This window comes from Hippopotamus amphibius, chromosome 5 (genome assembly GCF_030028045.1).
Source record: "Hippopotamus amphibius kiboko isolate mHipAmp2 chromosome 5, mHipAmp2.hap2, whole genome shotgun sequence".
Lineage (NCBI taxonomy): Eukaryota > Metazoa > Chordata > Mammalia > Artiodactyla > Hippopotamidae > Hippopotamus > Hippopotamus amphibius.
The window spans coordinates 75,394,337-75,421,471 of record NC_080190.1 but is presented as its reverse complement, the minus strand read 5'-3'; the positions used below and the strand labels follow the sequence as shown (position 1 = coordinate 75,421,471).

The following is a 27,135-nucleotide window of genomic DNA, read 5'->3' as shown; positions in this document are numbered from 1 at the left end:
TGAGTCCAGGGTGCACACTGGTAGGGCTAGGCTGTGTGGCCCTTCACCGTGCTCGTTCTCAGCTTGTTCGAGCCCAGGATCAGCCTCAGTGCTTGGCACACAGTAGACACTCCATGAACGTACTGAAGGACAGAAGGAGGAGGTTTGCTTACGTGTCCAGAACAGTTTAAGGCCGTTTCCCACATTTGAATTCACTCATGACATTTGTATCTTACAAATTAAACGTGTATGACCTATGATGTAATCATACTAGATAACAGATTACCACCGAAGGGTTTACTCCCAAAGGTAGGCTGTCCAGTTTAAATGTACGAATGGATCTAGTTTCTTCTTATGAAAATACAATTGATGAATGTTATTTTAAAACGATCGTAAGACCACTGAATTGAATCTTTTGTGAAGCAGTGCCAATTTTTTAAATATGCCTCTGCCTCCGTGTCTGACTTATGTGTATTACGTAACAAAGTTTCAGACAGGTCCAAACAATATTTCAGTTCAATGTGGCAAGCTTTAGCCTTCTTGTCTTCTTTGTTACATGACATAGGAGAAAAAGCGTGACCTCTACTCTATGTTCACGGTTTGTTTCGTCCAAAATTTGTGAGCAGTCCAAATAGTTTCCCCCATGGTTTCAGCAAGTAAACATTTTTTTTTATTTTGAAAATATGGTCACTTTAGATCTATTTAACATGTTGCAACTTTGGTTTGTTGGGTAAAATTTAGAAGATGGTAGCTAAGCCATGAACCTAAAAGTTATAAAGAAAAAATATACCGTACAGGGAAAAATGTAAAGTCAAACATGTTCTGTAAGAGTTTACCATAGACGGAAATTGTTGCAGGTGGAATCAATCTGATAGAATGAATGGATTTCCCCCCCTCTGCCCCACAGCTGTGCACACATAGAAAGGCTTGCTCACCCCTATCCCTACCACCCACCACACTGTAGAGCTTCTTATACTTTCCCATCAATGTACTTGGGAGTTATTTCAAACCATAGACAAAACAACCAGCTGTAGAAGTAAAGTGTGTTTGAGAGCTTCTGCTTGATTTTAAAGAGGCATGTGAATACTTTCTACTCAATAGCCATGTGTATTTTAATATCATTGTAATGTTCAATACTAATAATTATCTATTTAAATATTTCCTATTAATAACTTTTCAGATTAACAATTTAATAATAACTCAGATTTTAAGCAATTACTATATACACTGTATTGTCAAGGTCCAGCCAGGAAACAGAATTTATCCCAGATAGCCAAGTGAAGGAATCTTAAGGGAAAGAATATCTATAGGGATGTGGACAACATTAAAGGAATAAACAAGAGACACTCAGACTGGACAGCAGGAAGCTCCTAGGCTCTAAATAACAAAGGGAAGACCTAGAGCAGAACCTGCAAAGGAGGGACCATCTGAAGGGAGCTGGAATTGGGAAAAGATATCATTTTATTGCCAGAGACAAAGAATCAAAGTGAGTGTGGAGAGAATACCTCCACCTCTCTCTTTGCTCTCAAATCTTTTGGTGGCACCTGCCACTGGCCAAAGCCAGGCAGAAGCCAGGCACAAAGGGAGCCCAGGAAATGCTGCCCACCAGGGGTCAGCCTCCTGAGCCCAGAGCAGGGCAAAGAAGGCAGGCACTGGATTGGGCTGGGGAGAGAGGCAGAGGGAGAGTGACCAGAACCACCAGGTACTGTGCTAAGCACTTTGTATACATGTATCTAACCTTATGAAGTAGGTATTATTTCCTTCATTTTACAGACAAAAAAACAGAGGTATGCAATTTCAAGCCAGGCTGACTCAGTTCTGTGCTCTTAATCACTACACTATTTAACCAAACAGTATTAAAAATAATGCCTTAAAATTACCTACCTAGTTTAAAAACAACAACAATAAAATCTTAGCTTGAAAATAAATGCTCTGCGTTTGCCACATGACTGACTTTACCATTGTTACTTTGATCAATTTGCCTTAATCTCATCAGCAATTTACCTTAATGGTGCATCTCACGCATTTGATGTCGATTCTGTGATCTGCAACCCATTTCTTGAATCCTGGAAATGTGTCTCACTTGTTGTCTATAACATAAATCTCCATGCATGGATTACAGGCTATACTGTCAATTCTTACTTATTCACTCATCAAATAATTCTTAATCATTTATGCTGGGTCAGACATTATATGGAAACAAAGGGTCTTGCAATCTAGGAGGAAAGACTGTCAGGTGAGCAATCACTAGGATATGCTAAGTATCTCCGTCGAGGTACTTGAGGTACTTGTAGAGAACAGAGAGGCGGAAGCACTGCTTGGGTTGAAGGAGTGCATTCCAAGACTGGGGGAAGAGCATTTGCAAAGCCTTAATGGAGTCCCAGGCTAGGGAACCACAATGGATAATTACAAACGATCCAAGGTTAGAGTACTTGGGGGAAGTGGGAGGTAAACAGGAATAGGGCTTTCCATTGTTGGGAACACCTCCCATCTCTTCGCAGGACAGCATAAGTGGAGAGCCGGGGTGGACTCCAGTCCACTTGGAGATCTAGCTGGCAGGGGCTACCTTGCTTCATCAGGAAAAGAGTAAGCACATTGCTTCATCAGGAAATGAATGAGCTCTGTCTATTTTCTTCATCCTTGCAGGGTTTTGTTCAAGACTCAAAGTCCCAGAAGAAAGAGTGTGACTGGCCCAGTTCGGACAATGTAACCATCACTCAGAGGAAGACAAGGCACTTTGAGAGGACTCTCCAAAAGCAAATTGGGATGTTGACTAGCCTAAACACAATAAATATCCTCTACAGTGGGTTAGACCCCATGTCTCTATATGAAAGCATTCTCCAGGAAGGAAAGAGGGACCACTGAAGGATTCTAAACAGTGGATGAGGGGGTTGGCTTTGTGTTTCAGAACCATCAGTCTTAGAAACCATGTTGGAAGATGGACTGGAAGAGAAAGTGGTCAGAGGCTGATTTAACAGCTGAGGCAAAAATATATATTTGAAAATTTAACCCCTAGAAAGTTTTGCAATAAGGAGACAAATTTGAAAGATTAAGAAGTGCTGTGTTGGGACTTCCCTGCTGGTGCAGTGGTTAAGATTCCACCTGGCAGGTGCTCTAGAGCCCATAAGCCACAGCTATTGAGCCCATGTGCTGCAACTACTGAAGCCCATGCACCTAGAGGCTGTGCTCCGCAACAAGAGAAGCCACTGCAATGAGGAGCTCACTCACCACCATGTAGAGTGGCCCCTGCTCACCGCAACTAGAGAAAGCCCATGTGTAGCAACAAAGACCCAATGCAGCCAATAAATAAATAAATTAATTAATTATTTTTAAAAAAGAATCTGCCTGCTAATGCAGGGGACGTGGGTTTGAGCCCTGGTCTGGGAAGATCCCACATGCCGCAGAGCAACTAAGCCCGTGTGCCACAACTACAGAGGCTGTGCTCTAGAGCCCATGAGCCACAGCTGTTGAGCCCACGTGCCACAGCTACTGAAACCCACATGCCTAGAGCCTGTGCTCCGCAACAAGAGAAGCCACTGCACTGGGAAGCCCTCACACCACAATGAAGAGTAGCCCCCACTCGCAGCAACTAGAGAAAGCGTGGGCACAGCAACAAAGACCCAATGCAGCCAATAAATAAACAAGTAAATAAATAAATTTATTTAAAAAAAAAGAAGAAAAGAAAAAGACGTGCCATGTAACGGATGGGTGTGGGGATTAGTGGAAAGAAAGTTTGGGGATGGCTTCCAGGAGGTTTCCCGTAAGAGCTTATAAAGAATTGCTGTAAAATTAGGGAAGTGTGCCTCACACTGCAGGATCCTCTAGAATAGTCCGGATTTCAAATATTGTATCTCATTGTTCCAATAAAACATAAAAAATTTCCAAGAAACTCCAATTAAAAAATATATTTTCAAGATTTCTTTTGCAATTGGATATGATACAAAGTTCTTTTGTCCGACTCAAATTTCCTGATTTGTTGTTTGGATAATATGATCATAGGTGAGTGAACACATGCAACAGAAACAAAAAGCAGGAAACCTATTCAATACCAGTATTGTGAGTAGTGGTGCCTGCAAAGTACATGCCAAAGTTTTACTGGAAAAAGGCTTGTCCTAACTGAGAAGGATCAGGGTTGATTATTAGGTTAAAGAGACCTTAGAAGGAAGGGACCAGATCCTTTGGCAGCAACAAGCAAACATCAGTGACACCCCAGATGTAGAGCTGGCTCAGACAGAGGCATGCCAAAAGTGCTAATATCCACAACCAAATCCATCAGTCTGTATATAAAGAGAAACTATTACATTTCTAAATCTGGAATGGTGTGACCCCCAGTACAAATACTTGGGTTAATTACACAGACCCTGGCACCCACCAATCATGGACAACAACTGCAGGCATTTCCTTCCACTGAACTTGGTCTACGAGACATCCTTGGAGGCCCAAAGAGGCTGCTTCTTGGTATTTCAACACTCCCAGGATACTTTGTGTCTTAGTTTCACACAGTCATGAATGCTTCTTTAGAGATTGCTGAATTTGAATCAGAGTCTTAGAACTAGAAGAGGCCTTGAGGATTAGCACATAGAACCTTATACTCACTGTAGCATTTAATCTACTAATTTTTCAGGCAAAGAAACAGAGGGTCCGAGAGGTTGAATGATAAGAGGTAGAGAGAACAGAGGCTAAGAGTACACAGCTTGAAGTCAGGCTACCGATTAGCTCTGTAACTTTTATGAGGTTCCTTCTCCTCTCTGTGCCTGTTTCTTCATCTGTAAACTTGGGAGAGTAACACCTATCTCATATGGTAGCTGAGAAGATTCAGTGAACTAAACCAGACAAAGTGCTCCGCACAGCCTAACACGTAGCAAGTGTCATACAAGTACTTGTATTCACAAATATCCCAAAGAACCCCACTACAACTACGAATCTGATCCTACCTTTCCCATACACAGTGAGAAGAAAATTCTACCCACTGACAGATTTACAATGATTACAAGTAGTTGTTCATATATAATATCCTTTAAAGATGTCTCATCAAAACCTGCATCTGAGTTCTAGAAATCCACTCAAGAAGAGCTCCTGTAGTGATAAGTAGGTATGAGGGCCAGCCCAGGAAATCAACAAAGTTCAGTGGCCAACAAAGTCTAAAAATTAACCTTTTTACCAAGTAGACCTGAATCACTCCTCGGGTGTCACCCTTACCCCACATCACACCAATATTTGTACAACTTGAGTCCATCTTCTGTCAACTATGGTCTTAATGAACTGAATTGGATTTTGACTTAGATGTCATTCTTGGCAAAGCTGTTAGTTCAACTTTTCTTTGGCTGGTCAAGATTATTTTTTCAACAAGTTCTTTAGCCAACCAGTATACCACCATCAAAATCAAGAAATGAATATTGCTGTAGGTGGGAAAAGAAATACTGAATGGAACTCCTGTCATGCTAATTATAATCTATAACACGTTTGATTCGCTAAGTGTGGCCAAAGAGTATATTTTATAAGGAAAAGTTTGCAGCTGATGAATACCAAAGACCAAAAACTCAATCTGCAAAGAGACTGCTTATGGAAAATGAGCTACAAGGATCATTTGCACTACAAGGTACTCCTCCAACCACACGACTAATAAAGCAAAACATCTAGAATCAAAAACAGCATGGGAAACATCCAGCACCTCAAAGATGCATGGCTTAGAGCAGGTATTCAGTGAAAACTAATTGGATAAATCTAATCTCTCCATCAATGAAAAAAATATCTCATATTAACTTGGATCTTTATTATCTGACCTAAGGTACTTGAAAGAAGTGTGAGGACTTTCTTTTTTCTTTTTTTTTTAATTCTTTCATCTTTATTGGAGTATAACTGCTCTACAGTATTGTGTTAGCTTCTGCTGTACAACAAAGTGAATCAGCTATATGTATACATATATCCCCATATCTCCTCCCTAACCCATCCCTTTAGGTCTTCACAAAGCATCGAGCTGATCTTCCTGTGCTCTGTAGCAGCTTACCACTAGCTATCTATTTTACATTTGGTAGTGTGTATATGTCAATTGATACAGCCACTATAGAGAACAGTATGGAGGATCCTTAAAAAACTAAAAATAGAACTACCATATGACCCAGCAATCCCACTACTGGGCATATACCTAGAGAAAACCATAATTGAAAAAGATACACGTACCACAAACAATCCATCAGCCTTCTCCTTGACTTTATGATTGTTGCATATGACAGGCTAGTACTTTTCCTGCTTACTCCATTTTAAGAATGTTTCTCTCCTAATCATCCTTCTTCCATACTGCCTTGCCAAGGGTTGTCAACTTAGAGTCACAGTTAAAAGGGAAATGAATTAGTATAAGTCCCTTCTAAAGACTGGTTAAATGCCAGTGTGACTTACTGTCCTGGGACATGTCACATATTAACCTCTGTAACATTAGGGAGATTCACAACACTTGAGATATATTGTTTGATAAAATTGTAGGTATCTTAACATAGCTAGTCTCTATCCAGTGAGATTATAGCCAAGTTGTACATTTGATTATGAGGCTTTCTATTTGACTTTTAAACTAACTTTTCTTTATTATGTAACAGCAATTGCCTTTGGACTATAGTATCTTGTTTTCTCTTTATTTATGTTTAGGGTTCTATTTTAATTTTTTTCAATGTAGAATATTGTGTTCTAAACCTTAAAACAACAGAAGAAAACTAAATGTCCTCCAAATTAAAACAGAAATGAGTTACTATATTTGTATTTATGGAGAATTAAGTTGGTATGATAAAAAATAAAAAAATCATACATGAAAAAAACAAAAACCAAAAAGATACATGTGCCACAGTGTTCATTGCAGCATTGTTTACAATAGCCAGGACATGGGATGGAACCTAAATGTCCTTCAACAGGTGAGGACTTTCTTATGTAATTAACTCTTTGATGTGAAATGGGTAATAAGGAGCCCAAATAATGAACTCTGATTGCTAGACAGCATAAAATAGAGATTTAAAGAAAACAGAGGAAAGTTTTAAAATTTAAATCAAGAGAAAGGGAACAGAATACTTTCATCTTTAGCCTTTATTTCATAACCTACCTGTTTAACATTTGAAATCCTAAGGATTATCGGAGTGACAAAACTTCTTTTTCCTTTAGAGATCAAGAGAAAACCTTTTCAAGGATTATAGATATGGGGCATCTGCTTTGTAAAATAGTCCAGCAGTTCCTCAAAAGTTTAAAGGAAGAGTTACCATATGACCCAATAATTCCACAGGTTGGTGTATACCCAAGAGAAATGGAAACATATGCCCTTGCAAAAATTGGTACATGCATGCTCATAGCAGCATTATTCATAATCAGCAAAAATAAAAACAATTCAAATATCCGCCTATTGATCAATGGATAAATAGAATGTGGTATATCCACACAATGGAATATTATTTGGCCATGAAGAAGCCAGGCATGAAAGGCTATATTTTGTATGATTCTTTTTATATGAAATGCCCATATAAAAAAACATAGATTAGTATTGCCTATGGCTTACAGGGGTGGTGGTTTGGAGGAGGTTAAGTTGGGAGAAAATGGGAAAAAACTGCTCATGGGCACTACTGGGTATGGGGTTTTTTTTTTAGGGTGATAAAATTATTCCAAAATTGATTGTGGTAATAGTTGCACAATTCTGTAAATATACGGAAAAAAAATCATTGAATTGTACATTTTAAATAGATTGATTGTATGGTATATGAAATATATGTCAATAAGACTATTATTAAAATAAGCTACAGCAGATGCAATTTTAGCTCTGCTTACAGTTTTTAAAAAAGCTGTCCTAAAAACACCGCTTTTTAATACATCTAGTAGAACCGTTACTGAGTCCAAGCTTGCTCTGCTCACCACACGACAGGCCAATGAATTAGGGACGAGGTGTTGAGGCAAGGAATACGACTTTATTCGGAAAGCCAACAGAGCAAGAAGATATCGGACTAGTGTCTGCAAAACAACATCTTATTGGGGTCTGGATACCAGTTTCTTTTACAGAATCAGAGAGGGAGAGGCGGTGAGGAAGTAAAGTAAGAAGGCAGAATAGAGAGGGAGAGGCCTGGGGAAGTAAAGTAAAAGGGCCATCAGTCTTGCAAAATGTCTCTCCGGGAATGACTAGCCTTGGGGAAGGGATATGTTAATTTCTTCTTTTCTGCAGCTATTCACAGGTGGGCAGGGTTCTCTGAGGCAGGCCGTTATGTATGATTATAATAACAAAAGCAACAAAAAGCAAAGGTTAAAGTCAAAGAAACAGATCCAACATGGAGTCCGATTTAACGCTTCCCTGTTACAGAACTACGAAGCTCCCTAGCATCGTGACAAGTTAGGGGCCAGACATGATCAGCCTGAAATAATCATGGAAGAATTGCAACCCCTGGAGAGAGGATTCCTTGTTTACTGTAAGTTGTGATGTGTACCATACAAAGGACATATTCTGCCATGAGAAAGTTTCCCTAAACCAGAGAAGTTATATAGAAGCTAGTTTTCATCAATCCTAAAAAATTAACTCCCCACTGCTTCACTAAGCTGTAGTCACACTGGCCTTGCCAATGTTTTGCTGAGTTCTACCTACCTCAGGGCCTTTGTATCTGCTGTTTTCCCCATAAGCAGTCCTCACTTGCCCCCAGATCTCCACCTAGCTGGCTCCCCATCAATCAAGCCTCTGCTCCAATGTCGCCTTCTCAGGAAAATTTCCTTAGCTCCTCCTACTTAAAATATTCTTCCCCCACATAAACCTTCTCTCTCATGGCTCCACTTTATTTTCTGCACAGCACTCAGCACTATCTGAAATTTTCACATGTTTATCAGTTTGTTGTCTTCCTCCCCCAGCAGAAGGCAAGCTCCATGAGGATGATACAGAGCAGGACCCTGTGGGCCTCCTGGGCACAATAGCCTTTTCTTGTCCTCCATCTCTTGATTACAGGAAATAGGCTTCATTCATTCATTACCTGAGTTCCAAGGAGCGGGTTCAAGTTGTTGCTAATCTGGGAAGGGAGGGGATGCAGAGATAAGGGAGGAGCAGTCAAGAAACAACAGTGCAGCCTTGGGGCAGGGTCCTGGTTCCCCCTCAAGGGATATACATAATGATATCTTTGAGCTGTTTTGCAGATGCTGAAAGCCCCACTAGATGGGAGAAGTTAATAGTATGCTGCCTACAAGCATGTAGACTCCAGACTGGGTGGAACCAGAAGGTTGATGATGTTGACTCCCACTTACCTCACCACCAACCCATCAGAACAATGTCCACAAGCTGAACACACCCTCCTCTTTGAACCATTACTGTAAAGCTCCTCACTACCCCCTGCAGTTTGGGACACACGGTTTTGAGGGCATTAGCCCACTGTGGCCCCTTTGTCTGGGAAAGCAATAAAGCTATTCTTTTCTCCTTTACCCAGAACTCTGAAAATTAATTCAGTGTTGGGGTACAGAGGCCAGGTTCAGCTTCAAGGACAGGGACCGAAATATTTCCCTGTGCCTACAGCACTATCGGATAGTCAGTGAGCACTTGATAAAGATTTATTGAGTAAATGATCTCCATGGGACAAGTTATAATCAACTTTGTAAACAACACCCAAAAGGTCAGGCTCTGTACCTTGAGATCACACCTCAGACAGGAGTCCAGGGACACTGACCCTTCAGAGAACAGTCTGTAGCCACCTCCAGGCTGAAAGGGCAAAGGGCTGAGGCTGAAAACCCATCTGGCCACTGAGAACTTCCCGAGCTCCTGCACTAATCTTCCCTCACCGTGGTCCCAGGTCAGGTGGTGGAGCTGCTCTGGGGCCTTTCCTGTGGGTTTATAAATAAGTCTGCACTCACTGCTGATCCCAGAGCGGCCCACATGGCACCTCGCCTTGAGCTTGCTCAGTGAGTAGGACCGCTCGCAGGAAGGGCAGCAGACAGTAGCCACGGAGAAGCAACCCAGGACAGCAGCCTGTGTCTGTGTGGTCACATGCGCACCACACGCTTCAGATCCTCTCCCAAAGAACCTACTGCACAGCACAGGGAACTCTGCTCAATATTCTGTAGTCACCTAAATGGGAGAAGAATCTCAAAAAGAATAGATACATGTATATGTATAACTGAATCATTTGCCGTACACCTGAAACTAACACATTGTTAATCAAGTCTCCTCCAATATAAAATAAAAACTAGAAAAAAAAAAAAAAAAAACTCAAAATCTTGACCCTGGTTTCTACAGAAGCAGCTCATCCCAATCATGCCCCAAAGTTAGGAACTATCCATGCTAACTTGACATAGCTACCTGGCTTCTTTTTCTTGTGAGTTATTTCATTTGAGTGTTTTATCAGCTGTACTGTACTTGTCACTCAATTCCAGGAAACATGTGTTTACCTCACCCAGGCTGCACACACACATAGGCCATGGATGTTGTCGCCATTGAGGAAAATAATCCTTTTCCCGTCCTACTGAAGGTCGTCACGGGTCCCCACTTCACAGAGCTCCTCCTGTCTTCTTGATGTTTATAACCATGTCTTAGATTTCGGGGATTCCTTTCTGTTATCTATCCTCCCATAAGTATCCATCCAGCTCATTTAATAGTCACAGTGTTTCTATGTGATAGGCAAAGCTGATGGTGTTAATGCCACTTTTGTTTTTTCCTTGGTTCTGTTTTGTTTTAACGCAGGAGGAGCAGGAGACCCAGAGAGGTTAAGAAACCTGCCCGGAGGTCACATAACCTGGTTTCAGTGCCAAACAGTAGGAACCCTAAGTCCATGAGCTTCCCTCCACATCAGCACTTCTCAAATGCCTATGAATCACTGGGGAATCTGGTTACAATGCAGGTTCTGAATTCAACAGGTCCGAGGTTTGGGGGAGAAACTAGGATTCTGAGTGTTTCCCAGGCTCCCAGCAGTCGCTGCTATTGGGGGTCCTCAGAACATCTCTCACCACACCACGCCTCATAGCATCCCAGGCGTGGCCATCCTAATACGTCCCCCGATGGCAGTTGCCCTATTTGGGTCTTCATTCACTTCCCCCACTCTGTGGACTCCAGGAGAGCCTCAGCTATGTTATATTCGCTTCTTTGACCTGGCCGCCCAGGATCACACGTGCCTAAAAGAAGGAAAAGTGGCCTATTTCCAATCACAAAGCCACAAAGATTGCATATTAAGAACTTATCTACAAAACAGAAACAGACTCACAGACTTAGAAAACAAACTTATGGTTACCAAAGGGGAAAGGTGGGGGTGGGGGAAGGTATAGATTTGGAGTCAGGGATTGATATGTACACATTACTATATTTAAAATGGATAACCAACAAGGACCTACTGTATAGCACAGGGAACTCTGCCCAATATTCTGTAATGACCTAAATGGGGAAAGAAACTGAAAAAGAATAGATATATGTATATGTATAACTGAATCACTTTGCTGTACACCTGAAACACATTATAAATCAAATATGGTCCAACATAAACTAAAAATTTAAAAGAATCACACCAGAAATAAACAAATAAATAAACAAAAAATGTTTATAAAAAAAAGGATATTCATCAAGTATCCTTTGTTGTCTGGAGTCACATTATGACATCCAGTTGTCATCGCCGGGTCCCAAAATTACGTAACCAAATAAAAGCCACGTAGGGTCAAATGGTTTATACCTATACTTGCCGCAGAACTCTGCCAGGGGTCAGGGGCACAGAATCACATCCTTGGGCCAACGGGATGGGTTAACGTGGGGTCATGCTAAGGGCAAAGGGGAGGTGTAAAACAGGCAGGGTGATCGAGGCTCGCTGGCACCCAGCATCACCTGAGCATGCTGACGACACCAGTCCTCCACGGATTGTGTGTTTTCCAAATGCCAGGCACTCAGCTACGCACTTCGCACCTGTCATCTCATGTCATCCTCTTGACAAACCTATGACACGGCCACTTATTTTATAGGTAAGGAAGCGGAGACATAGGGTTATTAAACCATAAGAGGTGAAGCCAAGGTCTGGACCCAGGCAGTGTGGCTTCAGCATCAGTGCTCCTAAACACATTGTTGACTTCCTGGAAGCACCCAGGAAAAGAAGCAATTGCCTGAGCCTGGGAGTGACTTGAATCCTCTGCCAGCAACCTGATAATAGGCTCCAACAAATCCTAAATAGAGGGCCTTGGGGAGAAACACATCACATCCACGTTATATCCAAAAGGAAGGGTCCAGCAATACAGTGTAGGGAAAAAAGAGATTCTGTTACAGCAAATGCTCACATAGTTTGACCCTGTTTGGCTTATGGTTAAATATATAACACCACTGAAAGGTTAAGTAAGAGTCAGTGAAATAATGTCTCAAAGTTTCCAGATTCCTTTCACACTTCATTGGGTTTCTTATGAAACCTTGTACTAATGTCTGGGCCAAATCTGAGAAGATGGTCATCACATGGAAGAGATCAGGATTTTGTGAAGCATGTATGTCCAATATAAAAAGTCTAAAGGACAGAGAGAACTTTGTTTTTCAAAGGCTTAAAGAGCAGAAGTTCAACAGTTATATTTTAACACCATCAGAAAATGAGGGAGTCAAGAAAAGGGGGGAAGAAAATGCATTGTCCAACTGGATAGGAGAAAAGGGTAAACATAATCTTTTTGATAGAAGACTTTTAAATGTGAAAGAAGAAAATAAATCAGGGCAATACTAAAATATAGCCATAGGGTCTTGAATAAAATATTACTGTGAAAAAAGTTGAGCTCTACAGATCGGCTTTTTAACCATACTTGTTTCGTTGTTATTTACCTTTGGAGGCAACATAATATGATGGATTGTGAAGGCCCAAGACCTGGTTCTGCCACTTTCTAGGTATGGTCTCCAGCTAGCATAATTATTCCAGGATTCAGTGTGTTCATCTGTGAAATGGGACAACTCACTCCTGCCTCCTAGGATTGCTGGGAGCCTTATATTAAAGGACGTACTGTGAGCATTTAGTCCCAAACAGAAAATCAACACAGGTTGCACCCTGTTTTCTCTCCTTTCTTATAAGTTCTATTTTCCTAAAAGAATCTCTTTTAATCATTTCTATTCCTAACTTTAAGTTTTTGTTGGTAGAAACATAAAATTGTGGGGGATTAAGAAAAACAATCTACCTACACACAGATGAAATGTGTGTATAAGAAAATGAGAATAAACTATTAGTATATTGTATGGAAAGATTATCTTATATTAAACTTGGTATGTTAAAAAGAAAAGCAGGGCTTCCTATGTGGCGCAGTGGTTAAGAATCCGCCTGCCAATGCAGGGGACACAGGTTCGATCACTACTCCAGGAAGATCCCACACACCGCGGAGCAACTAAGTCCATGCGCCACAACTATTGAGCCTGCACTTTAGAGCCCGTGAGCCACAACTATTGAGCCCATGTGCTGCAATTAGTGAAGCCCATGCACCTAAAGCCCGTGCTCCACAGCAAGAGAAGCCACGGCAATGAGGAGCCTATGCACCACAATGAAGAGTAGCCCCCACTCACTGCAGCTGGAGAAAGCCCACGCACAGCAAAAAAAGAACCAGCTAGGCCAATTAAATAAATAAATAAATAAGGAAACCACATAATAAACAACAAGGTCCTACTGTACAGCACAGGGAACTATCTTCAATAGCCTGTGATAACACATAACGGGAAAGAATATGAAAGAGAATGTATATATATGTGTAAATGAATCACTTTGCTGCACAGCCAAAAGTAACACAACATTGTAAATCAACTACAGTTCAGTAATTAAGTTTTAAAAATAAATAAAAAAATTTTAAAAATAGAACGATATAAAATTTCACATAGGTACTCATCCTTAAAAAACAACCTCACTCATAATTACACCTACGAATTTTAGTCAATTTCTCAACTAACAACCATGTTAAAAATCAAGAAGTTTTATGACAGTAGTGTAAATTTTTAGAAAAAACTCCATTTCAATTTATGTGACTGTTTTATAAATTTTAAAGTACTAAATAATACACAATGTTGTTTTTATTGCAATGTCCTGTTGGCTTCTGGAATAATTGGAGATGTCATCAAATTAAAATCACTCAACATATTAAATTACAAAATTTTATTCACTGGAATTCAATATGAAATTCACATGTAAAGTAAGGGAAGTCAGCTTTCTAAGAAGTTATAACAACATACATAATAGATAGGAAGTCAACAAAGATTACAAACAAAATTTTGAGAAGTCTTCCCACAATTTCATCTTCCAGACTTGTAGGGGTAGTAGTAGAAATTAATATCCAGTTTTTACACGTCATATCCAAAATGCTCCTGCTCCCTAGGGGTAAAATGGAAGAGAAAATATCCTTAAACGAACACATTTATAATCCTGATTCTTTAAACTCAATCTAATATTTGTACTGTAAAGAAATAGTGACCAAGAAATGTCTTTCAGCCAGGACTCTGTACATATTTGTAATCAACCAATAAACTAAAATATTTTTCCCCTTAATGAATTAAAACATTTTCACACACTCATTTTGACCACTTTATGTCATAATCATAGATTTTTCTATAGGCCAAACGCTCCTCCCTCCCTCATCTTTCTTTCTTTGCTGCACCGCACTGTGCAGCTTGTGGGATCTTAGTTCCCTACCAGGGACTGAACCCAGGTCCTCAGCAGTGAAAGAGTGGAGTCCTAACCACTGGACTTCCAGGGAATTCCCTTGTCTCTCTTTCTTAAAAACAAAGCAAACAAAGAAACAAACAAAAAACAGCTCAAGGAACTACCAGAATTACCGCTCTCTTTTCAATGTTATCAATAATCAGTTTATTTTTGAAGTCTTATCTGCAAAGTCATTTACAATCATTTTTATGGCATCAGTGAAATCGTTATTCTTCTAACCTGTACAGTCAGTATTACCACAAATGAGAATTTGAGGACATGGAAAAAGGCATGTGATAAAATTTTTAAACATTAAACAACAAAAGGTCTTTTTCATTTCCTTGATCTTTCCTCGAAATCCTCTTTCTCATATTTTGGTCACTTAATAAGACATTAAATATGTTAATTTCCTCCACACTTCTGTTAGTCAAACAGTTTTTGTTTTTTGTTTTTTAATATCTGGAATTTTTTTAAGTATTATGGAATTTTTAAAGATATTAACTTGTGGTCTATTTAGCACACTATTGGAATGTTTTACATGCCTGTCAAGTAGGGAGTTTGGAACCATTCTTAACTCTCGTTTCCAGGAATGTAAGGTCAAATCAGTTAAGTAATTTTCAAAGCCTTACATCCAAGCCCCTTAAATACACTGAACTTAAATGAGCATCAATACTTTTAAAAAGTGGCAAGATCAGGGTGGGAAAATATTTTCTGCTATTTTTCACTCAAAACCCCAAAAATGCAGGTTGAGTTTTAAGAGAGAAGGTGAAAGAGAGAGGGGGAGATAGATGAGATTTATACGTGTATCATCTTCTTCCACTTTTAACAATCTTTATTAAGTTCTATGATAACTAACCCCCTTCCTAAAGGAAAGAATAACTTGCCCCAAATTACACAGCAATCACTGGCAAAGTAAACACCTAGAATTTCCCTGAAGTTCAACAATTCAATGGGAAAGAAGGGGTAAGAATAACACATGGGTTTGCAAAGTGATTTTCCTTCCGTCCCATGGCCTCCACCTCCATCTTGTGCTTCTTCAGTCTGTGCTCTGAGGGGTACCTTCAGATTTCTCTAACAATGGTAAGAGAGAGACTGAATAGGAAGTGAGGGAAAGACCAGACAACTTGATGGGGATTGAAGAATGCGCAGAAACCCATTTCTCACCTGACTTAATCCTGGGTGGTGGTAGATAGCGCTGTTCCTTGGTTTTTTCTCTGGCTGCTCTTACTAGAACAAAGTGCATTCAGCACAGGTGGTTTCTTAGCAACCTTGGTTCCTGGTGTCAAAGCACATTAGAAGCTTTTACTGGATGGTGAGGTGGTCTGTGAAGTGGACAGGCAGGGATCCTGCATGGAGAAACTCTAAAATTACTCTCAAAGAAGTCAGGAAGGAGATGTCAAAAAGTAAAGCTTGGAAAAGGGGACATGTTAATTTCAATTTATCACAGAATTGTATAGCTAAAAACTACATTTTTCACAGGAAGGTTAAACTGAATTCTAGAATTTTCCTGGCAGGGCAAACATTTACCATGCTTTTAAAACAATAGTTCTCACGGGGTGGGGGAATGGAAGAGATGCTGTTTAAGGGTTACATACATGCAACTACTAGATAAATAAGTCCTGGAGACCTAATACACAGTACAGTGAGCACAGACATAAAAGTGTAGTATAAACATTAAACTTGCTAAGAGAGTAGATTTTCATTGTTTCCAGCACTAGAAGAAATGATAATCATGTGATGTGTTAGAGGTGTTAGCTAACACCACTGTGCCAAACATACTGGAATATAAATGTATCAAATCAGTATATTGTACACCTTAAACTTGCACAGTGATGTGTATCAAATATAACTCAATTTTTTAAAGTTCCTAAAATTATTTTAAATATATTTGCTTCAGTATCTTCACCATGGTACAACAAGCAAACAAAACTTCTCTGTCTGCCTAAGAGACCATAACTCGTGAGATTTTATATCTGCTATCAATTCTATAAGTTTTAAGATTTTGTATCACTTTTACAAATTAGAAAATGAAGGAGTGAATTTATTACAAAAGACCAGGCTGTAATATTCAGCCACATCTGCGAAATTATGCAACAAAATGATGGTTACTACAGTTATGAAATAATAGAAAACACTACTTAGAAAATTATGTTAAAATATTTAATTATGATTAAAACCCGTACCTTGTGAACACCCATTACACTCCTGGGCAAGCAAGGATAGCCACACCAGGACACATAATCAAACATTATTTGTAATATTCTCAGCTTTAAAACAAACCAAATGCCCATTAGTAAATAGATAAATCCAGATAATGGCACATTATACAATAATGAAAATTAAGCTACAGCTACATACATCACACAGTGGTGAATATTACAAACATAATACCGAATTTTTTAAAAGCAAGGCACAAAAGAAAACACACAGTGTAAATATATTTATGAACAGTAGGAAAACAGAGTTAAAGGTGCATGGTTTAGTGGTACATATATGGGTGGCAACAGTGTAGGTGGTGAATTGATCAAGAAGCGTAAAGGGTTGGCTACGCTAAAATCAGGAGAGTGGTGATGATAGTGAGGGAGGGGCAGGGATGGGTGGGTGTGGGGAGTTTCCAGCAAGATTTCATTTCTTGTTCTGGGTGGTGTTAGTCAAACAGTTTTTTTAAAATATCTGGAATTTTGGCGGTTACGTTGGCCATCACTTTTTAACTACTTGCAGAATTGCACATAGAGATTTTATAGGCTTTTCTGTAGGTGTGTTCGATTTCACAATTGAAATATTAAGAAAAAGAGAATAGAGAACTACCTACAAAGGTCAATAATGGTCATGGTGGTTGAGTTTGGGTGAAAGACTATATGTGATTTTTTCCCCTTGCTTTTTCCATTTCTCACATTTTCATTTAAAAGGAGCTTACTTAGGGACTTCCTAGGTGGCACAGTGGTTGAGAATCCGCCTGCCAATGCAGGGGACACGGGTTCGATCCCTGCCCCAGGAAGATACCACGTGCCACGGAGCAACTAAGCCCGTGAGCCACAACTATTGAGCCCATGTGCCGCAACTACTGAAGCCCATGCACCTAGAGCCCGTGCTCTGCAACAAGAGAGGCCACTGCAATGAGAAGCCCGTGCACCACAACGAAGAGTAGCCCCCGCTTGCCGCAACTAGAGAAAGCCTGTGTGCAGCAACGAAGACCCAACACAGCCAATAAAATAAATAAATTTATTAAAAAAAAAAAAAAGGAGGTTGCTTATATAACTTCAGAAAACTAAAGAAAGTAGACCCATAACTGCTAGTCCTCTTTCTTTCCCATATATTTAAAAGTGATGTATACTGATCTTATTTTTATCAAACTAATCATTTTAACAAATATGAACTGGGGAAAATTAAATGTGTCAGTGAAGGGTTTTAATGAAAATATGTAACTTACACTTTATCCAATAAATTACATATTTTCATTAAAGTGTTTCACTGATACATTTCATTTTCCTTGAGTTTATATTATCTCTTTGGCCAAAGAATACGTTCTTGTCTCATTCAAAATGCTCAGGAGAAACAGGAATGTGGGTGGTTCCTGTTTGGTTCTTCTCCTTAATGTTAGATCTGTTTCTAGATCTAAATCACTGAAAGAAAATGAATCTGTACCATCATAAGTTTACTAGCACACTCAGATTTTACTATGGATTAAAATTATGAGTTTGTGGATTAAAATCACAGTGTTTGATTTACATTTTGCCTAATTAGTTCTTACTTATTTAGCTAGAAGCTTGGTAATCACGGGTTTTTTGTTTGCCGGGACATTCTTTTGCAGGAAAGGCTATTTAACAGCAGCATTTTCAGGAAAAAAAAAATGATTTGTAGTGTTTTTTATTGGATACAACGTACTAAATAAATTAAAAAATTAAAATAAATAAATTTCAAACAAGCTAGGATACTTCTAAAAGTATGCTAGAATGTATTGAGTGTGACTATCTCAAGACCATGGTCTTATCTTGAATGTAGTATTTAAAAATCATAGCTAAAATAACATTACCTCCAATTTCTGATATAAGCATCCTAGGTTATTTGGGTCCTAATATATTTCATGTTGAAATTTCAGATGACCACAAATAATTCCACCTCCCATTTCAATGCCTCTATGTACCTTTCTTTTCTCTATTTCCAAAAGGCACTGAGAATCAACTTATTTTGTAGAAATTCATTTGCAGAATGTTATTATGATATTTTCATTTGACTCCACCAAGAGTCCAAATAATCTAATCCAAATTGACCTGTTCGTTGAATGGTTGAATGGTGCTATCCCACAAAGGAGGTTAGACAAATGGTGAGTAGCAGTAACTTTTGGTCTCTGGGGGTTGAACTTCATTGCATGTTCTGTTCTTCACCCTGCCATCAGTTTGTAGGCTCTGGCTTTTGGAACATTTATAATCTTGTTTTTATATAAAACAAAGTTTCTCAAGTCAATTCTGCCTCCTGGGACCATAAGAAGAGTGCATTTGCTAAATGGCTTGGTCCCCTGACAAAAACAAAACAATGCAAAACAAACCATTAACACCCCCTCTATTATATAAAATCATTACTGGTACCAAGACTTCACCTGTTTCTCAATCTCTCTCAGCCTCTACTATTTCCCCTTATCATGTGTGGATTCTTGGTCAAGACAAAGAACAGAACATACTTTGCAAAATCTCTTTTTCAACCAAAAGAAAACCACTTTTCATTGGATTCAAGATTATAGTCTTAAACACATGAGTCACATTTCAAAAATATTTTCTTTTTTTGATAAAACTTTGCTAATCCTACTCCTTGTTTCCATCAATATCTAATGGCCAAGATAATATTGACAGACGTTCCCTAGAGACACGTGTTGAAAAATGAGATGCAATTGAAATCTGTCCACTCTTGCTTAATAGGTCACTTAAGTAAAGTACAAATAATTACCATTTATTGAAGGTCTAGTATGTGCCAGGCCATGATTAGGCACTATTGGGACATGGAGAAACCACCCAAGGTTTTATGCTGGAGCCTGGATGCTACCAACACAGGACTCCAGTGCCCAGATGCCATGCTCTTTCAATTACATGGATTTATTAATGTTTCCATATGAAAAGGAAATTGACTAGACTGAAATGGAAATATCCACGTGTAACTATCAATGGCCATCCCTCCTCTTCAGTCCTGGCTCCTCTCTGTATATGTGAACTGCTGGCTGCATGATGGGATGGATAGCCTTGCAGTTATCCCTCTGGGCCTCATAATCCTGAATGTGCCAGAATACTTTTACAACAGCCAGTTTCATTCACATCAAAACAATCTGCTCTTTGTAAATGGATCATTCACAGGCCATTACCACAAGCTTAGTGTCTAGCAACCCAATTAGCTGAAAGTTCAGATTTTTTAAAATCTACCTTTTATCAGCTTTTACTCTCTGCAACTTTATTCTCGTTTATGATTAGTTTGTTATCTACCCACTGATCAACTTATGACTGACAAGTTTCTCCCCTTGACCTTTTTTATTTATTTATTTATTTTTGGCCATGTACGTGGCTTGCAGGATCTTAGCTCCCTTACCAGGGATCGAACCCATGCCCCCTGAAGTGCAAGTGTGGAGTCCTGACCACTGGACCGCCAGGGAATTCCTCCCCTTGATCTTATTAACATTAACTGGACAGAGAAATAACAAGAATGCTTCCCAGACTTGGTGGTTGAGAGATGGGTCAGGAATAAGACTGCTGGGGTCTGACTTGGACCTGCCACTTACCATGAGACCTTGGACAAGTTACATTAACTCTCTGTGCCTCAGTTAGCACTTCTAGAAAATGGGGATGATAACAGCACCCACTTCTTAGGGTAGTGTGAGAATTCAATGAAACAATACTTGTGCCTAGTGAGTAAACACTTATTAAGCAAGCATGACTATCATGATTACTCTACCCTATTACCTCCTAGATGGCACCCCTTGAAGAAGTCAGTCTTCTCAGTTTCTCCTTGGACACCCAAAGAGGCAGAGCTGTCACACACCTACTCATCCTTAGAAACCCAACATACCTCCTCTGTGATCTTCCTGATGTCCTCAGGCAGAATTTAGTGCCCACTTGTCTGCAATGAACTGCAACTCACTGCTGTGTCCTCTGGTTATTTGTACGCATGCCACCCCCCCATTGGCAATGCTGTCTTCCTAGGAAGTGGGGATGGCCTTACCCATCCTGGACCCAGTGCCTCATGGTATTGGATGCTAATCAGTTTTCAACAGATATTGATTTAATAACTGCACATCAAGCAGAAGCTTTCTTGGAAGACCGAATGCTCGTTTTGTTCAAAAGACAACTATAGCCAGAAAACACATATATTGTCTACTTTCCCCAGCAACTACTTCAAAAATAAAGTCCCAGAGTTGGATACTTTCAATTTTGTCTCCGTATGAAAAATATGTCTTTCCTATAAGATTTATGTTTAATAAAATTATCTTTTAGAAACTTGAGAGGGCTTCCTAGGTGGCACAGTGGTTGAGAATCCGCCTGCCAATGCAGGGGACACAGGTTCAATCCCTGCTCCAGGAAGATCCCACGTGCCACGGAGCAACTAAGCCTGTGCGCCACAACTATTGAGCCCATGTGCTGCAACTACTGAAGCCCATGCGCCTAGAGCCCGTGTTCTGCAACAAGAGATGCCATGGCAATGAGGAGCCCGCACACCACAACGAAGAGTAGCCCCCACTCACCGCAACTAAAAAGAAAGCCTGCGCACAGCAAAAAAAAAAGACCTAACACAGCCAATAAAAAAAAAAAAGACACAATTAAAAAAAAAAACTTGAGAAATCATATGGTAATTATATTGTTTATTTGGTTTTGTGGCTTTTTTTGGTTGTGTTTTTGTTCTTTGTTTTTTGGGTTTTTTTTTTTTTTTTTTGCTTGTAATTAGGGAATCTAGTCAAGTTGCTGGAAGGCAACAAAAATTTGGCACTGGCCTACAGGGTTTTAGGATTAGAAGTGTCCTGTTGGGATGGCTACCGTTTCTCTGGCATAATGGAGATTTGTCCCCTTAAGATTCCAGAAATAGATGATGGTGTGGTAGGACAAGAGATACAAACTGCTCAAATCTGAGTCATTCAGAAGTAAACTGAAAACTCAGCCATATTCAATAGGAAATGGATTTTGTGTGTTCTGTAAGTTTCTAAAATTGAGTTCAAGGTGCATTTTCTGAATTAATTATGTGAGGAATTACATGAGGAAGGGATTTAACAGACATCTGAGAAATTAACTCCTCAATGATATGAGCACTGTATAGAGAAAGCTTGAATAAGAATAATGACAAATGGTATATGGCTTTACACTTAAATGATTACAAGCATGATGGTTATACCTTGTTTCCGGATTAAAATACAATTTCAAGGAGATCTTTCTCTCTCCAGCTAAGAAAAACAGCTGTAGTGAAAAATCTGAAATATTACAGAAATGTTGACACTGGAAAAGAAATGTGCAATTTCTTAAAACTTCTCATTTGACAGACGAGGCCCAGAGAAGTACAGCAACTTGCCTGATGTCACACAGTTACTTTTCTTCTGAGCTACTATAATAATTGCCTCAGTGAGTTTTTGACATTTGTGATAAACTGGATTCTGCGTTTCACCAGACTTGGCTATTTTAAGGTATTCTACCTTTATCACCTCCCAAATGCTTTGATTTAGGCCAAGGGAAGACCAGAGTGTCCAGAATAAAAAAGTCATAAGTAAAAACTGGAAAACTTGGCAGATCAGACTCACAAAACTTGACAAAGTGGACCTTGCCTGGAAACAGAACCATGTGCCTTGTCACAGATGGTGGGTCAGTGAGGTTTGGGAGCCAGATGGAACTGGTTTGCAATCCTGGCTCTGGCTGGTATTAACACCGTAGCTGTGGACCAGACATTTCACCTCACCTGCTACCTCATCTGGAAACAGAGATAATCTGTTTTGCAGGGGATTGAAAGGATTTTATTCACGACAACAGTTAAGAAGGGCCTACACACACTTGGATTTTAATCTCATAAAGCCTTATGAGGTGAGTTACTAATGCTCCTATTTCCTTAGATGGAGAGCTTGATGACCCAAGACTTTAGTGAGCTACTCAAGATCACACACCAGGGATGCCCAGGGCTTTGAATAGAAGTGTGTTTGGCTCCAAAGCCTTAGCCACTCCTCAGCATCTCAGGACTGGTAAAAAAGTGAGCCAAGAGCCTAGCATGCTGCCTGGCACTCAATAAAATCATGGTTAGGGTATGACACAGCATCGGAGTCAGAAAGGTGGCCACTTCCTGCAGCCCAACACAGATGCAGGGAGGTGAGCGCGGACTCAGATGGACGAGAGGAAACAAATGGACTTAAGCGACAGGAAGCCCTGGGAAGCTGAAGCAGACACACAGACATGTGGGCTGCAGGGCACTGTCTTGCCTGGCAGCACCCATGAGGGTCCACCTGAAACCCCAGGGGTGTGGGGTGGGGTCCCAGACCTGTGTGGAATCCCTCTACTTTTCTCCTCTTCAACTGGACCTCTCAGGCTTTCTCTCCATGTCAATATCTCTCCAGTTTGGGCCTTCCCAAGTCATCTGTGACTGTGCCTCACATGCTCTGAGTAAATATTCCTGCCCTAAAATGAACTGTTTTTCTACGTATGAACGAATATCTCCTCTTCATCATCCACTACCAAGACTCCCATAGGCTGAGATTTCCTGCTACCCCATTCCTGCCTCAAATAGGAGATTGCATTGCCCCTAAGAAGACATAAATTACTTGGTTCCAGGCACCTAACATTAAGAGAGATTCTGGACTCAAAGTAATCAAAATGTTTTCAACCTTCTCCCTGCCAAGTTCCCCAACGCTCGCCAAGAATCACAACTGTAGCACACTCTTACAAGGCCAGACGAACTGCCCAGAGCCCTAGTGGGGGACCAGCCCTGCAAGGCTTCCTCAGGAAACCCCACAGGGCAGAGCCACATGACGCCTGTTCGTCCATGGTGTGACAAAGCAGGCGTGGGACTGATCCCAGGTGCTTATTTGTTGGGTTTTGGGTTTTTATCTGCAGAACTAACATGTCCAAACAAGTGTCATCCCAGGTTTGGGGCGGGCGCGTGGAGGCGAGATCCCTGGACCTGTTTGACTTAAAAGCATTTGGCAAAACCTTTTAAACGAACTCCTCGGCCTGCAGCACACACACACCGCTGCCTAAATTCCCTGGTGGCAGGATTTTATCTATTATCAAGGTGCAGATTTCATTTCTGAAACCAGCTAAGTGTTATCTGGAGTCGAGTTTAGCTGAGAAGGTAGCTGGCCAGGTTGGAGAACAGACTTTCAAGTTCAGGGAAAGACGGTGACCTCTTCTAAGGCCAAATTGTATTTCTAGCATTTAGCACAGGGCTTGGAACAAAACAGGCGCTCGATGAAAACAAAACTGGGGGTGGGGAGGATGAAACGCGACCTCATGGTGTGTTTCTTTGTGCCTCACAAGCTCGTTACTTAGAAGGCGAACGCCAGGAGGAGCCCTGAAAAGCACGGAGCTGTTTTCTAAGAATGTACAGCTCTCGAAGGGGAAGTCTTACCAAGAACGCCCGTTTTCGGTGAATAAGCTTTGGGTGTGATGGCCCTGTGGAATGCCAGCCGGATCCTGTCTATATTTCTCATGGACCGTGGAACAAGCCCATTCTGACTTGTAACAGAGTTACTCATGAAATGACTTCTTTCTCCTACCATGTTTAGAGTTTACTGACCCTTGGCTATCCTAGCACCGTGTGTTCACACAGTGGGTATTAAATAAATATTTGGAGAATGAAAGCTTGCAAGCGGAAAACAAAAATCTCATCCTGTCTCGTGAGTGCACAGGGTAACACTTTGGGAAGCAGGTATTCTCTGAGACAACCCTCCCTTCTGTCTCATCCAGACACAGAATCACAGCTAGCAAGGGCGGAAAGCAGTCCTTTGGAACCACAGAAGCACACAACCCAAACAAACATTTTATGTTTATTTATTTATTTTTGGCCACACCGCGCAGCCTGTGGGATCTTAGTTCCCCGACCAGGGATCGAACCCATGCCCCACTGCACTGGAAGTGTGGAGTCTTAACCACTGGACCACCAGGGAAGTCCCAGAGAAATTTTAGACTGTTGCTTGTAGTTGAGCAGATAGGTTTATTAAAGTAAGAGTTTATGCTCTGAAATCGTGTTGATGACCTTAGCTGTAGCCTAATGTCCGGAACTAACCATGTGGCATCCTCAGCATTCCTATAGCTGACACCATCCTGAGGCTGAAGTTATTAAGAGCAGTAAAAGCCAATTATTGTCTCTACAGTTTAGAGTTTCCCATCAAAGACCACATTGGAGGCGCTAGGTTAAGAAGATTCAGGAAAAACTCAAATGAGGGATTTCATTAATAATGTTACCATACTTGGCCACTTAGATACCTTATGAGTAAAACTTACCACCCTGTCAAAGAGGTTAAAACTCCCAACTCACAAACAAGGAAACTGAGGCTCAGAGAAGGAGAGTACTTGCTTAAGGTCACATAGTTTGTTGAGCCGGGGCTCAATACCAAGCCGGCGCTCAATACCAAGCCGGCGCTCAATACCAAGCCGGCATCTGCCTCTTTCCAGTTCCCTGTGATGCCTCCCTTATTTAGAAGCCTGATGCTTTCACCTTTCCTCAGAGGACCAGGCAGGACACCAGCTTCAGGGTCCTCCTTTTCCAGACAGAAAACACAGTGACTTACTTTGCAGGACTCTCAGAAGCAACCATTATAAAAAAGGCTGCAAAGACAAAGCCTTTGGCTAAAAACTCAAGAAGGCAACGAATCCATGGAATGTGATAGGTGCCCTCTCTGAACCGAATCTCAAACGTGGAAAAATGACAGGGCCCAAGTCTCCCACCCAACATTCCTCTGTGGATATTTTCCATACGTGAAATTTCTCTTTGGAATCACTGAAATCCTCTCTTTGGAGAGGAAACACAGAAAGATGGAAATGTCTGGCATGGCCACGAGGCTGGGTCAAGTCATTGAGATTTTATTAATCCCCTGCTTCTCCTCCTGCCTTTACCGCGCCAGAAGGAAATGGAAGGAATCGAATTCTAATTCATTAATCGATCTTATAATCAACCTTATAAAAACTGGAGAGACGTTGAAATGCAGGGAGGGGAAACAGGCTCTCGGAGTCTTCGAGCTTTACCATATCCCCTCTACCAGAAGGAAGCAAGACCCCCGCTAAGCTTTCCTCCTATGTCGAGATTCTAAAAGTCTTTTTGAAAAACCAAAACTTACTGTTTGGGGTTTGATAAGCGGAGTCCAAAGTCAAGGAGATCTCTGTCTTTTGTGAAAAACACCATCTGCTCCTAGGTGGCTGAGGAGGCTGGCAGGGCTGTTATTAATAACTGGCTTAGCGCTTCCCTGAGAAACATAAGCCAGGCCGTCCCGGGAGGAGGCCAGTGGCGAGGAACTGGCAGACACAGGTGGGATAAATTATGACAAAAATATCCTCAGGCCCACACGGGAGCTTAGATAACCCGCCAGGAGGGTGGCCCCCTCCACAACCAATAGACCCTTATGTCAAAGTTGCTAAGGGTTCAGTAATCAACTCACCCAAAACTCTCTACTGTCCTCACCTCTTGAGAAATGCCATGACTTGTGTAATGTCATACTTTCCTTTGTTCTTCTGAGTGATTCTTTTCCCTGCATATCTGAATATCTTCTCAAACTACACACTTTTGCCTTGTTTACGCTGACTTCCCCCTGTTTTTCAAATATACAAACAAATGGATCTTCAAATGCACATTAGCCATTTCTTGAGGTTTGGTTACCCGTGAGGGTATGTTTACCTCTCCCTTAACGATTCCAAAACCGTTTCTGGCGAAGCACAGGTGTGTGTGTGTTGGGGGAGGGGCTGGGCTTCCGACAGTATCATAACATAAAAGGGAAACTGCAGAATTCAGGTTCGAAGAGTGGAAGTGCAGTCGTGACCTGACTACCGGTGTACAGCGGCTCCCCCTTTTGAAAAGCGGTATTTCCAAAACATCCAAGTCTCTGCCTCCCCTCCCCCAAGCACTGACATCAAATTGTTCAGACCAGGAACGGCCTGTCTTCAGACTTAAATAATATGAAACACTGGCTCTGTGTCTGTCTGAAGTGTTAAAAGAAAACTCAGGATCACACAAAAGTTGTTGGAATTTATGAAGACACCAATCCGAAGGGGCAAATGCTTGTGAAATTGCCCCATTCTTAAGGATCCAGTGGCCAGTCATCCTGGCTCACACCTGGTAACTATTCTTTTTTCAAATTAAACTTCTTTGCAACTAAATGCTGGGGGCAGGGAGGCCAGAACATGTCACTGCAAACCTCACATAGTGAGTGTTGCTTTGTGGAGGTCATTGTTAAAAAGGGAAAATAATACACCAGTGGCCATCAGTTTAATAGATGGGCGAGAGGGAGTAGAGTAGGTACAGGGCCTTAATTTTTTTTTATGTAAAAAATTTTAATTATATATTAAGTATTTTTATTAAAAATATTCACAATTTTAGCATTCATTGTCTTTCT

At 40.7% G+C, this 27,135-nt stretch overlaps 1 protein-coding gene across 1 annotated transcript; it reads right to left on the bottom strand.

Annotated features, from left to right (window-relative positions):
• Nucleotides 1-14,029: 14,029 nt before the first annotated feature.
• On the bottom strand, nt 14,030-25,979 carry MRLN (myoregulin). Its single transcript, XM_057736362.1, has 3 exons — nt 25,867-25,979; nt 15,750-15,931; nt 14,030-14,258 (listed from the first exon to the last, which is right to left on the bottom strand). Exons 2-3 carry the CDS (start codon nt 15,826-15,828, stop codon nt 14,098-14,100), a joined length of 240 nt encoding a protein of 79 aa, XP_057592345.1. The 5' UTR covers nt 15,829-15,931; nt 25,867-25,979; the 3' UTR covers nt 14,030-14,097.
• Nucleotides 25,980-27,135: the final 1,156 nt, after the last annotated feature.